This window comes from Notolepis coatsorum (genome assembly GCF_963971535.1).
Source record: "Notolepis coatsorum genome assembly, chromosome: 1".
NCBI classification, from domain to species: Eukaryota; Metazoa; Chordata; class Actinopteri; order Aulopiformes; family Paralepididae; genus Notolepis; species Notolepis coatsorum.
In genome coordinates, this window is record NC_140165.1 from 148,093,048 (window position 1) to 148,110,421 (window position 17,374).

General features: G+C 41.8%; 1 protein-coding gene across 7 annotated transcripts in view; it reads right to left on the minus strand.

Moving 5' to 3' along the window:
* Window positions 1–17,374, minus strand: part of ep400 (E1A binding protein p400) — a 92,859-nt gene that overhangs the window by 10,294 nt on the left and 65,191 nt on the right. For all 7 annotated transcript variants that reach the window (XM_084331062.1, XM_084331061.1, XM_084331060.1 and 4 more), the window contains 5 exons: window positions 15,391–15,469; window positions 11,437–11,616; window positions 902–947; window positions 494–600; window positions 98–299 (listed from right to left, as the gene is read on the minus strand). In XM_084331062.1, the coding sequence (XP_084187188.1) occupies window positions 98–299; window positions 494–600; window positions 902–947; window positions 11,437–11,616; window positions 15,391–15,469 (614 nt within the window). The remainder of the gene's footprint in view (window positions 1–97; window positions 300–493; window positions 601–901; window positions 948–11,436; window positions 11,617–15,390; window positions 15,470–17,374) is intronic.

Consider the following 17,374-nt stretch of genomic DNA (forward strand, 5'->3'; position numbering starts at 1 on the left):
GTACAATGATCAGTTTAACTAGTAATGTTGTATGGTCATGTGACCTGCACACGTCTCCTCGATATTGACAGACATAACCGTGTGTACTGTAAAGTACCTGGTGTGACCTGAGAGACCAATGAGCGAGTCTGTGACTGCACCGGGCTCAGGGTGGTGGAAACCACAGCCGACGCGGTCACTGGGGTAACGGCCCGAACACCCTGACCTGTAGCTATGGCAACCACCTCCGCAGGAGTGGCAGCAGCCGGAAGAGCCCTCTGCTGAGCGTGGACCACCTGGGCCCCGACTGCTCCAGCAGGCTGGAGGATCAATAACAACAACATTAACAGAGAATCTAACACCTCCAATGATCACTCTATTTTTAAAAGGGTATAATGGTTGTATATTTCAATACATTCCAATATTGAAGCTATTTGCATCATACATTTCCTTTTAATCAGAGGGAGGCTGAGTTGAGACAGAGCAGCAGTGGTAATAAATGAATATTACTCACAGACAGAGTGCCTGGTATGACTGGAGCTGCCAGGCGTTTGGTGGCCTGGAAGGGACTTGGAGGAACTCCAGCTACTGTGTTCACAATCACGTTCCCCGCTACGGTGGCTGGAAGGGACAAAAAGGAAAGGAATTGTTAGTCTACTATAAATAAACACAACGTTTATCTTCTGTTAACTTGGTTTATTTGATCAACTTGCAAACACCAATACAGAGCCATTAACGAACAGTGGACCTCATGCTCGTGGTCGACACAGACTAACTGCGCATGCGTTTCACAGCCTCAAGAGGGCAACCTAGACTACCGTATTGCCAGTAGTATAGACGCAAAGAGATTACATGTTAACATAAACTACTGGAGCACCAATAGAATTGTGTGACACAACATATGTGTGCCGTACAAACTCACCAGCTTGCATGGTTGTACCCACAGCAGCACTCTTTATGGCTCCAGCCTGAAACACACATGAAAATCACTCATGAGAGCCTTGAGTAGAATAGAAGTAGAATGTAGTATTTCTATTCTATTCGAATCAACCTGATGGCTTTCCTCAGATCAGAGTATATAAGTGGTATTGATGCCACGGTCAGGACATTTCCCCACCGGTTAATAAACTCGGGACAAGGGGCGCCCCGGTGGTGCACCACGTTAACCCCTTAAGCCTGAGCGGTGCGATACCGGTCCAAAATTAATATCACGTCATAAATAGATTTATACAATGTAGCCAAGAGTAAAGACCCTAACCCTATCAAAACAGCAGTCAAAGTGTACATTTACAGCACTACGTTTGTTTATAAATGATTTAAGTGTTATTAGCAAAATATGAGTGTATAAATATCTCGGCGCATCCAGGCTGAAACCTGATGAATTAGACGAGAGGAAATTACATATTTCATAAAATAAAAATATTTCAGAAATTTCACAAAACTACACTACCCAGCTCACGCCAGCCGCTTTGGAAGCTGGAGCTGCTCGACGTGAAAATTACTTTTGAGCGTAATTTTTGTGAATATATCTCACGAGTTGAACAAACCTGAACGCTATTGCCATAAAATAACGTAGTTTGTTTCTTTACCTTTCTGTGAACGTCTAGAAAGAAAACGTGTTGCAATCTGAGCGGAGAAATGGACATTATAAAAAAGTAACTGTACAGTAGATTTCATTCACGGTTTTTGCTGCCCTATCAGGAGCGCCTGGTGGTACTAAATCCAGATTTAACTCTGCCATTGGAAAGAGGAGATTTGGCCCGATCCATAGATGTATGACGTGGCCATAATAATGTCATTTATAGGCCTGGTATTCTATATTCATATTTCAAATTACATATGTCTGGATGGCAAAATTCAGTACTGCATCTACAAAAAACCCTGTAAATCATCTGCCCTTTATTAATTTGCTTAGATTTTTTTGTACACTTGATCTCAAGAAGGTGCTGAATTTTTTACATCTGGTCAATGTTATCATGGTGTTATTCACCGTCAAAGATAAAAAATAAATAAAAAAAGATTTGATATTCTCCTTTGGTTCATTACAATTTACTTAAGCCTAGTAACAGACACAATATTTCTGACACTGGGAATACATTCCCTGAGGTCCATAGATGTCCCTAGATACCAAGACCATGTAAATGAACTTGTAGAAGTGGCGCAATCTGGGGCGCTCTAGTAGCACACCATGTATCGCGCTGCGTCGCGAATCGGCCGTCCCGGGTTCGCTTCCCACTCACGGTGACTTCCATTTGTCGCATGTCTTCCCCGCCTCTTCTCCCGTTCATCCTCTCCTCATCTGTCGGTCATGTCTGACCATGAAAAGCGATAAAAGCTAAATAATTAATCTTAAAAAAAAAAAAGAAGTGGAGCAATCTTCCATTTACTTAGGTATGTACTTTTAGGCGAATTTTCTGAAAATATGGCTCAGGCTTAAAAGGTTAAGATGCTGCGTAATCGCAACGTCCTGGGTTTGAATCCGGCCCAGGACATGTGTTGCATGTCCTCCCCCATCTCTTCACCTGATTTCTCTCAATCAATAAAGCACAAAATGCCCTAAAAATATATATAATTTTTTTTTATAAATAAACTCAACACCGGAGTTACTGGTAACACCAGACATTTTACAAGATAAAATATTCATCGATCAATATGGGTATACTCAGAGTTAATTATATGGTTATAAATGGTAAATGGCTGCATTTACATAACGCTTTTATCCAAAGCGCTTTACAATTTGTTCCTCATATTTCACCCACACACAGACGGCAGAGGCAATCATGCAAGGTGCCAACCTGCTCATCGGGAGCAGTTAGTGGTTAAGGGTCTTGCTCAAGGACACTTTGACACACTGCCCGGGAGGAGTGGGAATCGAACCGGGAACCTCCGGATTACCAGATGACTGCTCTACCCCCCGAGCCACTGTCATCCCCAGTGGGGGTATTGTTTACACTGCCTATTTTTTTTACTTTTCTACTGTAATTATTTAATATAATTACCTGTATTATGTCTTCTACTATTACCATGTACCTGTACCCCCCCCCCATGCTGCTATGATGCCTGCATTTCCCCAAGGGGATCAATAAAGGAATATCTTATTAGAGAGCTTACTTTTATGAGCTTTATTACCAATCACCTGGTGTACTTCACCTGCTTGCCATGTTTGAGGCGCTCGCTGCACCTGCTCGCCATGTTTGAGGCGCTCGCTGTACCTGCTCGCCATGTTTGAGGCGCTCGCTGCACCTGCTCGCCATGTTTGAGGCACTCGCTGCACCTGCTCGCTGGTGCCGGCTGATCAACGTGGAGGCGGTATCTACTAAGCCTACGCTCTCAAAGTCTTCCAGCTCTCTGCTATGTTTGTGTTTGCTGTCGCTATCTTTTCAACATGTTGATTAATCTGTCCCTCTGGATTATTATCCACTGCTCCTTCAGTGCTAACCTAGCACTAGATTCTACTCTGCTTCAGAGCTGCTATGCCTGCGCTAACTCAATTACCGGGCTCCCCAGCTCCGCTTGACCACGGTGACGTCTTCCATGATCCACCCAAATACATTCCCCACGGATCTGGACAGAACTTTTCTGATCTACAAAGACATAGCTGAGATCAACGATAAGTTAACGGCTGAGATGAAGGGAAACTACAAAGAACACAAGACGGATCTCAACGATATAACGGCTGAGCTTAAGCGAATCAATGAAGAACAAAAAGCTAAAATATTCGAGATGGAATATCAAACTCGCAAGCTGAATATTCGTATAGTCGGACTGGACGAGTCGGTGAGCTGCACACATCCTGAAGCGTTTGCGACAGAATTACAGAAAATCCTGGGACCAACTATCCTTCCTATGGTACCTGAGGTGGATCAATGTTACAGATTGGGGACCCGATCCAACGAGAATAACGGCAGACCTAGAGTGATCATGGTTGTCCTACGTCAAGTCAGAATAAAAGAAATGATCATTCGGGAGACGCGCAGGATGAAAGGCAATCTGAAATACAAGGATGTGCCAATATACTTCTTTGAAGATTATTGTCGGGAAGTGGTGGCCTTGCGGGCCAAGTACAAGACGGTGATGTCTCAACTCTATTTGGGGAAACACACTCCCACATTGATGTACCCTGCAAGACTTCGTATCGTCGATAAACAAGGAGAAAGGGTTTTCCTCAACTCGCCTGAAGAGGCTGACGAATATATGGCAGCACAACGTGCAGGATAGTTTATATACATCCTTGTAATCTTTGTTAGGCATGGACACCATATCGTATAAACTTTAATGAACCGCTGATTTGGGACAGAGAGACCTACGAGCTCTGAGTTATTGAATGTTTTCGCCGTTGGACTTTTATTATTGCGGACATATTGGACTTAAAATTGGAACGATACAGAGAAGATGAGCATGACGAAAGGATGACACGCAAATTCATGAAGCGGTCCTTATTTTAATAGTATGGATTTCGAACAACATTCTGGCACTGTAAAAACGACATATTGGAATAATCTAAAACATTTAAAACATTCTTTGATATATGGAACATTCTGGAATAACAGCAATATGTGGCCAGACATACAGCCAGAAGACCTTCGGGGGAATAACATTCTTCACAACGGATCATCGCCCACCCCTGGCCAGGGGAAATGCTGCATATACGTATTTAAAAACTGCTTTTTATTAATTGGAAATACTTCCACTACTTCTCCACTTTATACTCTAGGTGTTTAAGCATAGCAAAGCTCTTTCAAGATCTAAGTAAATGTTCTCTTTTTTTCTTTTCTCTAATTTTTTGAGGATCTCTCTTCAGTTCAATACCTCTCTTATTATTCTTGGGTTGCTATAACTTACACAAGTTCTTCTAAAATGTAAGTGATTATGGTATGATAATTGAAGCTTATTTTTAGTCTTTATTTTTATTTTTATTTAATTTTCATTTTTATTTAACAGGAGAGTGGCCAAGCCACAGTTGACATTCTACTTATGGTAGAATTTAGAATGTTAGATCATATGGTATACATAGGAAAGTTAAGGATAAATGGCTCATTCTGGGCTAACCGGTGGTGTAAGGGAGGGAGTTATACGCGAAGGTTGTGTCTTAGGAACACAGCCTTGTACGGCTCACTGAGGGAGGGGGATTTAGGGGTGTATTTGTATACATGTATGTTTTTAAGCTCGGCTCTCAACGGGACCTCAATAGTTGGATGTATATCCATTGTGAATTCGTACTCCAGAAGCATTACCAACAATTACACAACAACATGTATAGATTATGGCTAGTTTGAATATAATGATCTGGAATACTGGGGGAATAAATAATCAACATAAACGCAAAAGCGTGCTCACACGGATGAAAAACAAACCGGTTGATGTGGCTCTTCTAAGCGAAACGCACATTTTAGTGGAAGACAAAGCTACGCTAGCGGAAAACATATATCATAACATTAGTCACTCTTCCTTTGGAACGAGATCCCGTGGAGTTGCTATAGTCGTGAAACGGAAGTTGAATATTGAATTGAAGGAAGTATGGTCTGATACAGATGGTCGGATAACCATAGCTAAAATTGTATACAGGAATAGGAAAATAGCGTTGGTAGCGGCATATGCCCCAAATCTGTACGAGGCTAATTTCTACACTACACTTACCAGAACAATGTTAAACCTTCCTGAATACTCATTTATAATTGGCGCAGATTTTAATGCCATTTGGGATCCCGGGATGGATAAATCTTATCCCACCTTTTCAACGACCAGAAAAATTCATCTAATGCGTTAAAGGATTGGGCTAAGAATACAGGTGTAAATGACCTATGGCGATCACTCAACCCTACGACCCGAAGGTACTCTTGTCGATCTGCAAGACATAAACACACTTTCCAGAATAGATTATGTTTTTGCATCCCCTAGACTATTTGATAACTATGACGTGGAAATGGTACTCAATCAGATCACTGTTATTTACTCCTAAAAATATAATTTGGTATACTGTCATCCCGAGCCCCAAGATGGCGATTTAACTCGATATTGCTGACAAACAAGGAATTCATTACACAATTCAAAGAAGCTCTTTCTGTATTTCTATTGGAGAATGCGAAATCGGCACCGGACCCCAGAATATTATGGATGTCGGTAAAGGGATTGATCAAGGATTTTACCGGGAACTTTTCCTCCAAAATACGCAAGAATAGTTGTTCAAAACTGGCAGAGCTGGAAATGCTTTACTCTACGTTATTTTCCTCTTTACAATACAACTACTCGGTTCGACTGGAAACTCAAATTAATGTGTTAAAAAAAGAGATTAATGCCATTTATAAACAACAATCTGAAGTTCAAATACGTAGCACAAGACAACAGCATTACCGGTAATTTCATGTTCTAAACCAAGTCACCTACTAGCTATGCAGTTAAGAGCCAACACAAAATTTGCAGATATAACTACCATTAAGGCACAGCAAGGACTTGTTACAGACCCTAAAAAAATCAACGAGACATTCAAAGAGTTCTACTCCAACTTGTACAAATCAGAAATGGCCTTCGATCAAAACAAAATGGACATATATCTTACGTACTTTTCGGACTATAAGCCGCGGCTTTTCCCCCCATTTTTCGACCCTGCGGCTTATATAACGGTGCGGCTTATATGTGACTCGACGTGACCAAACCCGAAAATGTAAAAATCAAAATATAGCTTTTTTGACTGCATTGAAATGTTATTTATCTGTTCCCTTATTTGCTAAACTTAATACAACTTGTAAATGAGTTAATTCTTGTTATTTGTCCGACAGTATTGTGTCCCAATGCTAATTACATATGGTAATTAAACATTAAAACACCTGCGGCTTATAGTCCAATGCGGCTTATATATGTACACATCATTCAATTTAGCTGCTGCGGCTTATAGTCAGGTGCGGCTTATAGTGCGAAAAGTACGGTAATAAAATTAACCTTCCTAAACTATCAGAGGATGACGCTAAACAGTTAGAAACACCCATCACACTAGATGAACTTAGGGAGGCCATATCTGAAATGCAAAGTGGTAGGGCTCCTGGAAGAGACGGTATCCCACCAGAAATGTACCTCTCATGTTGGGATGTAATTGGACCCCTATTACTTAATATGATTCTATATTGAATCAAGGAGGGGAACTTCCATAAGAACGACAATATTGCACTCATAACAGTCCTCCTTAAAAAAGACAAAGACCCCACCGATTGCGGTAGTTATAGACCCTTAAGCCTCCTCGGAACCGATATCAAGCTGTACTCCAAGGTATTAGCCATCAGACTTCAAAAGCATATGACGTCTTTAGTTCATCCTGACCAAACTGGCTTCATAAGAGGCCGCTTGATCACGGATAATATAAGTCGGTTACTACATGTGCTAGATGCCAGCAAGGATGACACCACACCTAAGGCGATGCTGTCCCTGAATGCGATGAAAGCCTTTGATAGGTTGGAATGGTCTTATCTATGGGCAGTATTAGAAAGGATGGGGTTAGGAAAAGGATTCATTGATATGATTAAAGTATTATACAAAGACCCATCGGCCATGATTACAACAGGTATAATCACCTCCGAAATCTTTACGGTATCGCGCTCTTCCAGACAGGGTTGCCCTCTTAGTCCCGGACTATTCGCTTTATCATTAGAGCCTTTAGCACAATATATAAGACAATCCCAATCCATAGAACCAATCGCAATTAAGGGCACACAACATCATATTAGTTTATATGCGGACGACGTAATATTGTTCATGCAAAACCCTAACACCTCAATGCCTCATCTTCTCAAGTTGATTGATGACTTTGGCAATCTATCGGGATTTAGGATAAATTGGCCAAAGTCGGCTTTCCTTCCACTTAATGCCCCTGCAAAGAATATACTCCTTCCAGAAGAAATACCAATGGTTAAACACTTCAGATGTTTAGGAATTGAGGTATTCCCTACTATAAGCCAAACGGTGAAGTACAATTACACAAAAATCCAAGATAAGATCAAATATGACTTTGACAGGTGGTCGAAACTTAAAAACTCAGTACAGGCACGAGTATCAATAGTTAAGATGGATGTTTTACCTAGAATCAACTTCATTAGCTCAATGTTACCGTTACCCCCTCCTGATGGTTACTGGAAAAAATTACACTCCACCGCATATACATTTATTTGGAATAACAAACCTCCACGAATAAAAAGATCCACCGCACAGAGAAACAAAGCCGACGGAGGTTTGGCATTTCCAGACTTTTACCACTATTTTAAAGCGTACTCTTTAAGACCACTGACAACCTGGTTTGACTCCCAAGCATCTGTATCCTGAAGAAAATATAGTAGCACCACATAGACTGCAGGACATAGTATACACCAGTGGTTCTCAAACTTTTTACACCAAGTACCACCTGAGAACGTAGCTGGCTCTCCAAGTACCACCATATGACCGGCGTTAAAATACAGTCTATTCAGCTATGCGCAGTTCACGCAGGAGGCAAATGTATTCCTAATACCATTATGTATTGTTAACTTTTGTCAGACACAGCCACAATGTACAAAGGGATGGCACTAGAACTAGCAAACGCTTCCACACAACTCATACAATGCAAGGGGCATTGAGAACATAATAACTAACATTCTCACATAGCAAGTGAGAAAATTAAGAACTGTATTTCAGCAAATGTACTTAATTCTCTCTCTCTCTGTCTGTCTGTCTGTCTGTCTGTCTGTCTGTCTGTCTGTCTGTCTGTCTGTCTGTCTGTCTGTCTGTCTGTCTGTCTGTCTGTCTCTCTCTCTCACACAGCAAGCGATTGTCCATCATTCTCTCACACATTCTGGTGCAGGCATTTTTGAATTTTTACCCTTTAAATGCCAGTTTCTGTGATGGCATCACAAATTATTGTTAAAAAAAACACACAAAGTAAAATATTTTCAATATATCAAATGCAAAGTACATTTTTCTGGGGGGGATTGTTACAGGCTAGGCACGTGTCAATGATTAGCAGCAACACAGATTTTGATGGATTTTTTGTAATGTCAGATTTTTTTATCTGACATTACAAAAAATCTAAAAATAAATGGTTATGATCAGGGCTGAAGTTGAATTAAAGATTTATGACTGTTTAGACTGCATTACTCTCTGTCACAGTGATCTCTTGGTTGTTCCATACTTAGGTTATCTAACTATCGCGCCACCGCAACCAGAAACACTGGCCTGGCCTGCTTCTAAGTTCAGTGGCCTGACTGCAAAAAAAAATTACTGGATGTTTACTGTTAATGCATCACAATGGATTCAACCGGAAAAAATTTTCCGGAAGGTATGGGTTCTTACCTATCTCGATGTGATTTATCTAGAAATATCTACAGCAAGAATTTTAGGTGTCAGTGAAACCAACATTGCAATCTGGTTAGAAGTGGTGGAGAGAATAAAAGCTAGCATATGAAGTGCAGTGCCTGGTTAGAAACGAAAGAAAATGGATGGATTATCCAAGTGGGGGTCCGGGGGGGGGGGGGGGGGGGGTGAGCGAGCAAGAGCATATGTATGTAGGGTATTAGATAGCAAGTATTAGGTATATATCTCGTAAACTATATTTATAATGATTCAAATGGTGATTTCATTGGATGTTTACTGTTAACACTTTAATCGCCGATGACGTGTATAGACGTCATTCCTAGCCATGCTCATTCTGCCGAAGACGCCGTAACTCGTCTTTGATATCAATAATTCAAAAATCTGTGATCGAAATCATATTTCTCCTCCGGAGACATGAGATGTACTGGTGAGCTCCACTCAACTGTCTAACGGTTCAAGAGCGCCATCCGGTGGCAGATCGGCCAAGAGGGAGGGGCGCGCCAAACAGGAAGTGCTCATCCATAATCCGTCCGGGCACTCGCGATCGGTAGCCTGACTCCATCTCAACACACTGGATGATCAATCGCTCGTCCTAACTCAATAAACAACGTTATTTGGACGTATATAGTATTATACAACCTGGAAATGGTTCATCAGGATCAACATCCCATAATCGAAAACTGTCTACTCCACGCCGATCGTCCAACGGCGCGAGGAACATACGGTAAGATCCAGCGTTATTTTCTAACGTATTCCATATAAACTGCTCTGATGACCATATGACCCACACTAGACGAATGGTATAACGTTGCCCACGGAATTATAAACGCCCCCTCGCCCATCCGGTCAATATCAGATGATACGTAGTAACTTCTAGAACCACGTCCAGTTGAAATTTTTTATCTCGTGCCGATTGCTATCAAACTGTATTTCATCATCAATATAATGCATTTGGAGCTATAAATCAAGTTCTGGAGAAAGCTGCAGAAAACGATAAAAACATACTTTTTTTTTTATCCACTTTTTCTCCCATTTTCTATATTTTTCTCCCATCCCAATTTTCGTATCATCCAATTCAACCCTCCCCTGTCACGGACGCTGTTTCTTGCCTCCCACAAGCCGGCTGCAATGTGGACTAAGATAAGTCATACATAGCACAAGTCGCCTCCGGTACCTGAGGTAACAGCAGTCGCATCTTTTCACCTGCGCAGCTCGATCTCTCAGTGGCGAGGAGTAACGCGTGGGAGGCTCACGCTGCCCCCGACACTTCCTGATTCTACTGCGCAGGCGCACCAACCGACCTGTAGGAGTCGCTGTCCACAACGCCCGATCCCCACCCATCAGTTTCCCACCCCCTAATGTGTATTAGTACGGACGACCAGCTAAACTGAAAGCAAATGTGGAGCGCTGGGCTCGAACTGACGAGCCCAGCGTTTCCAGCATTTCGTGGCGAGCACCTTGCCCACTACGCCACGTAGCCGCCCACGATAAAAACACTTATACTTTAGACCATATTTTAGTATGAATATGTGAATGAAAAAGTTTAACGTTGCTACACCCTGAACAATGGATATAGGACATTGAATGGGCCATAATAATGGCAATTTAGCAATAGAATTAAAAAAGTTATAGCCCTGCAAAGAAGGGGAACTTCTCCATAGACAAATAGAGCTGGCTAGGGATGGTAAATTATGAATTTAACCCATGGCGATCAAAGTGTTAATGCTTGTGAGTCCAATTTGTTGTTATGTTTATGTTTATGTTTAAAAAAAAATAAAAACTTTTCTGAAGACTGACACTATTCCCTCTATCTGGTTCTTCTCATATCTCCACCTTCCTCCTGCTGGTAAAACCAAGCGCACCGCTAACCCTGACAACGACTCAGACACTTCCAGTTTCTAATTGTAGTGTCCGTTGTATTGAATAAGTATTGATACCACGCTTAGTATTTTACAAATGAAACTTTTTTTAAACTTATTTGATGAACGTGGGCGGCGATACGCAAAACTAAACACGTTTTTTTTTACCAAAACGGCAGTGGGTAGGAAATGTAATCACTGTATGCCCAAACACCGTGTAATAATGGTAACCATGGCAACCCTAATTAGTGGATGTTTTGATTCTTACCAGGACGGCTGTGTTGGGCACAGCAGCAACCCCAGCCACTGCAGCAGCTTGAGGGACTCCTGGTACTTGAGCCTGGCCTGCAGCTTGGGCCTGGGGTTGGCCAGGGGCAGCCTGGGCCTGGGGAGCTCCAGCCTGCTGCTGCTGGGCCAACTGCTGAGCTCTCTGCTGCTCTGCTAGGGCCTGACCACACACACACACACACACACACACACACAAAGACTTAGGTCGCATTCACACCAGAGCTGTTTGGTCTGCCTTAAACGCACCAGAGTTTGTTTCCTCCGATAGTCCGCTTGGTTTGGGGTGGTGTGAAAGCTCAGTCGAACTCTGGTCCGCCTGAAAACGTAGGTCTCGGTTTACTTCCAAGTGAACCCTGGTGCGTACTTTTGTGGTGTGAATGCTCATCGGACCAAACGCAAGACCAAATATAGGAAGTGACCCGATAAACTGTGCATCTTGGGGAGAAGGAAACAAAACGAACACTGCAGCGCTGTCCCGCCTGCTCTACTTCACTGTGAAACAGAGAGAGAGAGTCCCTGCCGTCAGTGGAGTGTGCTGTGTGCGCGCGCGTGTGAGAGACGCGAGTGGAGGCTTTTGTTAAAGGGGACATGCAGCATTGCTATTCCTTGAACTATTTGAGCAACTTTACACAATGCCTGTGAGTCTATGGAACACATCTGTACGTTTTTTTTCAAAAAAATTAATTGTTTTATATTTCTAATCAAGTACTCAAAAGCATAATCCCTTTGGAATTCAGGCTGTTATTGGATGGGCTCCGTCCATAAGCGCTTTGAGTGACAGTCACCCACACAGTCTGCAACTGGCACAGAGAGAGATTGAGGGGGAGACTAATTAATTTCGCCACGGGGGGGCATAATCCCACGGGACAATGCATTGGTAACTTGTTTCAAATGACAATATATACCTCTGTGATTATTATTGCACGGATCGGAATACGGGCGTGCGCGTGGGAGCATGCGCAAAGATATTTTGACAGTGATAAGCTAGTGCTCCCGACTGCGAGGGAGAGAGAGAGATAGAGAGGGAGAGAGAGAGATAGAGGGACACACGGAGCATTTACACACAACCTGTGTAAATGCTCCGTGTGTGTGTGAGAGAAGACCCATCCCCGTGGCGCACGCACATTTTTACACTCGGTCCTGCACGGTCCCTCTCTCTCGCGCTTGCTCGCTCTCTGCCTCACTGTCAAAACCTGTTTGAGGAAGTGTCGGGTTACACTATGCGCTACAACCATAGAGGGGGCGTTACTGCAAATCAGTACCTTATTCACGTCAGCAATACTGTCAAATCAGACCGGCTTAGTTGAGGAGGAAGATCTCGTGAACTTGAGACTAGACTGATGAGTCAATATGATAATTAACGACACAGACCACATTGATATAATCCCGAATTGCTAGGAAACAATGCTTAACACTGGAAAAGACCATTTATAATGTATGGGACCTTTAACTAGGACCCAGTGAAGTCACAGACGGACACCGGAAGAAAGGGCAAAGGAAACGTTTTTTTTTTTCTCCAATCATCTGACTTGGGTCTCTTCCATCTCTTCTCTCCAGGAGAGCAGAAATCCCACAACCTTATAAATGTGATGTTGCTGCATGTTTGTGTTTAGCAGATTTCACTCCTGAAGGGGAGGGATTTCCACTCTCTAGTGTGTCCAATAGACAAGTGTCCTTTTCGATGCGTTCAAAATGTGGTGTGTGTATGTGTGTGAGCTGGGCTGCTCCTGAGAATAATGTGGTGTGTGTATGTGTGTGCGCTGTAGAGCTGTCCCCGAAGCCTGTTTTTGGGATTCTATATATATCCAATAGACGAGCGCCCTTTTCGATCGTGTGACATTGTTCAGAAAGTTTGGTGCGCTTGACAAATTGCAGTGTGAAAGCAAACTGAACCAAATGAAGAATGCAACAATGTTGCAACTTCACCCCCCGAATCGCACTGAGTCCACCAAACTATATGTGAAAGCGACCCAAGTACGTCTGCGTAAAAACGTTCAATTTCACCAAAAACCTTTTGCAGTAATGTGGCAATTAGGACAATCATCTGTTAGACCAGGGGTTCCCAAACTTTTCAGGCCGGGACCCAGAAAATAAGGCGTCAGAGAGCCGCGGCCCAATGCACAGCGTCAGGCTTTTTTCTTTTTTTTTTGCCAGGCGACCGATTTTTTAAGCCAAATATCACTTCAATCCTATTAAGTTAGTTCAAGTTAGTTATTCATTTATATGTGCTATTTATGAGAGGGCTAACTTGTTGCAAAATAATAATGATAATAATAATAGCCTCATTAAAATACTATTGTTGCTTCGGTTGTTTTCAGCGTTTTATGTGCATAATCTGTTATTTAGTTTGAAATGTTCGTTGAAATAAGTCGATTTTCGTTTTTGTTTATTTATTAAGTTAATATAAAACCATATAGTCACATTTTAGAATACAATAGAATAGAATTTTAGAATACAACTAGAAACACTGTCCTGGCCTGTTTCTAAGTTCAGTGGCCTGACAAAAAAAAAAAAAAAAAAAATCATCTCGCGGCCCTCCCGTGGCTGCTCGCGGCCCACCTTTGGGTCGCGACCCCGACTTTGGGAACCACTGTGTTAGACCAGCGGTTCCCAAACTTTTTTGGCCGCGCACCCCCTGTCACCTGCCGACCTAGCTCGCGCACCCCCCAATGCAAACATAAAAAATAATAAATAAATAAGTCCCGAGACTCCGTGCTGCTGCTGACTTTAAATCAAATAGTTGTCTGTGGGCAGTCAGCCGACATTAATAAACAACAGTGTGTTATAATCACATTTTTATGAGCTAACGAATTCCGTTATATTGGACATTTGTATTAATTATATCAAGCGAATAACTGAGAAATTTGGCAGAGAGACGACAACATTATCGTGAAATATAAACATTGCGTGATGACTATTATATCTCCGCCTCCCAACGAAGAGCCGCAGAGCCAGCGGCGCTCTCATCCCGGTCTGGGGAAGCTCAGCAGAATTGCCAATGGCTGAATTGGAGTATTGCACTGTGCGCGCACAACTGTCTGCTCTGCGGCTGCATGCTTCTCGCAAATCTAGCTCTCGCTGCCAAACCAAATGAATCTCGACATCGCTTCACCAATAGTCGTTATCAGAACACTACACACATATCATAATTATAGAACACACATCGTTGTCATTATTACCCTGTTTTCTTGGTGGAGAGCCACCGGGCTGTTGCGTCTGTGCTCCAGCTGTCATCACCACTCTCCACTCTAAAACGCTGCTCTCCGCTTCTCTCCAATTCCTCCTGTCCTCTTTCATACTTTTATTGACTTTAGATTCACCTGACAGTTTCCCTGTTTTTAGCCAGCTCTGCATGTTGTAAGTGCCACAATCCCGCGCTGGTCCCGCGCTTTTGGCAGGAAGTTATTAATGCACTGGCTCGCGCTCGCTACTGTCATCGGCCCGCTGTTAAGCCCGCATATAGGAGACCTGAGGAGACAGACTCCATGCAGAGCGGAGCGCATCAGCACAGACGAAGCGCACCTCGCCTGAGACATTGTTTATTATTATTATTATTATTATTATTATTATTATTATTATTATTATTATTATTATTAAAACGTACGTTTTTTATTAAAACGTTTCTTGAATTTCATGATTTACACAGTGAAAATCCCCATTTGAAATAATGTATATTAGTTATATATTTATTAGTAAAATAACGCCATTAGCCTTTTCATGTCACGCACCACCTAGAGGTAGCTCGCGCACCACAGTTTGGGAACCACTGTGTTAGACAATAATGTGTAACTAATGTCTGGGGAGATTTTCCCCACACAAGCTGCAGTTAATGCCATGGCAATACCTGACTGCCACACTAACTGTCTGTCACAGCAGCACCTGCTCTCGCAAAACAACATTCGCCTGCCGCCATTCACGCTCTCCTGACACCCACCTTCTTCTCCTTGGCAATCCTCTCAGCACGCTGAGACGCCACCTGAATGGGAGGGAGAGGCTTGTCGTAGCTGATCCCACTGTGGACAACAAATACAGATGGTTTTACACTTCAGTTCAGTACACATTTAGCTGATGCTTTTATCCAAAGCACTAACAAATTGGGTACACCTCTGGAAGTAAAGGGTAAGTGAGAGTGTTCATTTAGTAGTGCCAAATTTGAGTGCTTCACTTTAAGTGCATGGTAGTATAGACATAGTAGCATAGTAGTAGTTAATAGTATAGGCATAATAGCATAGTACATAGTAGTATATAGACATAGTAGCATTATGCATAGTAAATAGTAGTATCGACATAGTAGTATATAGACATAGTAGCATAGTAGGTAGTAGGGCTGTCCCCGACTAAGGATTTGGATGGTCGGTTAGGTTGCTTCTGAGTGGGGGGAGTCACTCTGTGAGCCAAATGCAGCAGACTTCTGTAGTTAAAAAAAATTCAAGGGGTAGAAAAAGTATGCTTGTATTATTATTAGGGCTGTCAGTTTATCGCGTTAATTAGATTAATTAATTACACAGCAAATTATCGCGTTATGAAAATTAACTAAATGAAAATTAACTAAATGAATTACAATATATATATATTTTTTTATAATATAATTTTTTTATCTCATTCATTCCATAAGAACGTAGAATACACATTTACAGACTTTTTTAATATGGTCCATTTGCATGTTCTTGGTATCTGATTCTAGGGACATCTATGGATCTCAGGGAATGTATTCCCAGTGTCAGAAATACTGTGTCTGTTACTAGGCTTGAGTAAAAAAAAAAAATCTTTATCTCTTGTAGCACTTTGAGATTTTTACAAATGTAAAGTGCAGTACAAATTGAATTTATTATTATTATTAATTGTAATGAACCAAATGAGAATATCAATACATTTTTCTTTATCTTTGACTGTGAATAACACCATGCTCAAATTGACCAGACCTGAAAAATCTAAGCAAATGAATAGATGGAAGATGATTAAACAGAAGGTTTTGTAGATACAGTACTGAATTCTGCCATCCGGACACATGCAATTTGAAATATGATTATAGAATATAGAATATCAGGCATACAATGGTTATGCGATTCAAATGCGATTAATTAGATTAATTAATTACAAATCCTGTAATTAATTAGATAAAAAAAAATTATCGCCTGACAGCACTAATTATTATACATTTGTCATAGCAGAGGGCCTAATTAGTTTGAGCTACCATAAGTTACCTAGAAAACATTTTGATGAGCCTAGAACTAGGTTATGTCATATTGTAGGGCCTACAATGTAGACTGTTTAACAAAAATAAAATAGATTTCCGTTTATACAGTATGTATGAACCATTAATGGGCAATTGTCAAATGTCTCTGTATAAATCACGTTTGTGACTAAGCCATAGAGATGCTGTGTTTACTAGCTTTCAGCACGGCAGTTTAGGCTATTATTAGGCATTTCAATTTATTTTCTATTCTTGCGAATAGCATTGTGGACATTTTCTAATGCTTGTATAAGGAACTGTAGTCACGAGAGCCAGCATAGCCCATCCAACGAACGTTGGCATCAACGGCACGACCACAGCACCGACAGGAGCCACCGCAGCACGCAACGCCAGCCACCACAACCATCTGCAATCGCAGCGAGGATCCCCACTGATCACCGCCAGCTAGCCAGCTCCAACTAGAACTACAGCTCGCCAGCTACACAAGGCAACGTCAGCCGAGTTCCCGCTATGCAAAATGTGCCAGTCAGCCAACGCCAATCAACAAAGATCCCCACTGGAACTGCCGATGGTTATGATAACTAACTAGTTGCAGTGAGGATCTTTATTGACCAAGGCCTAACAAAAATAATGGTTGGTTTCAGGTTGCCGACCGACCCTGCCGATTTAGGTGCGACCCAATATATTTTATGAGTTTAAAAAAAAAATTATATATTAAAAAAAA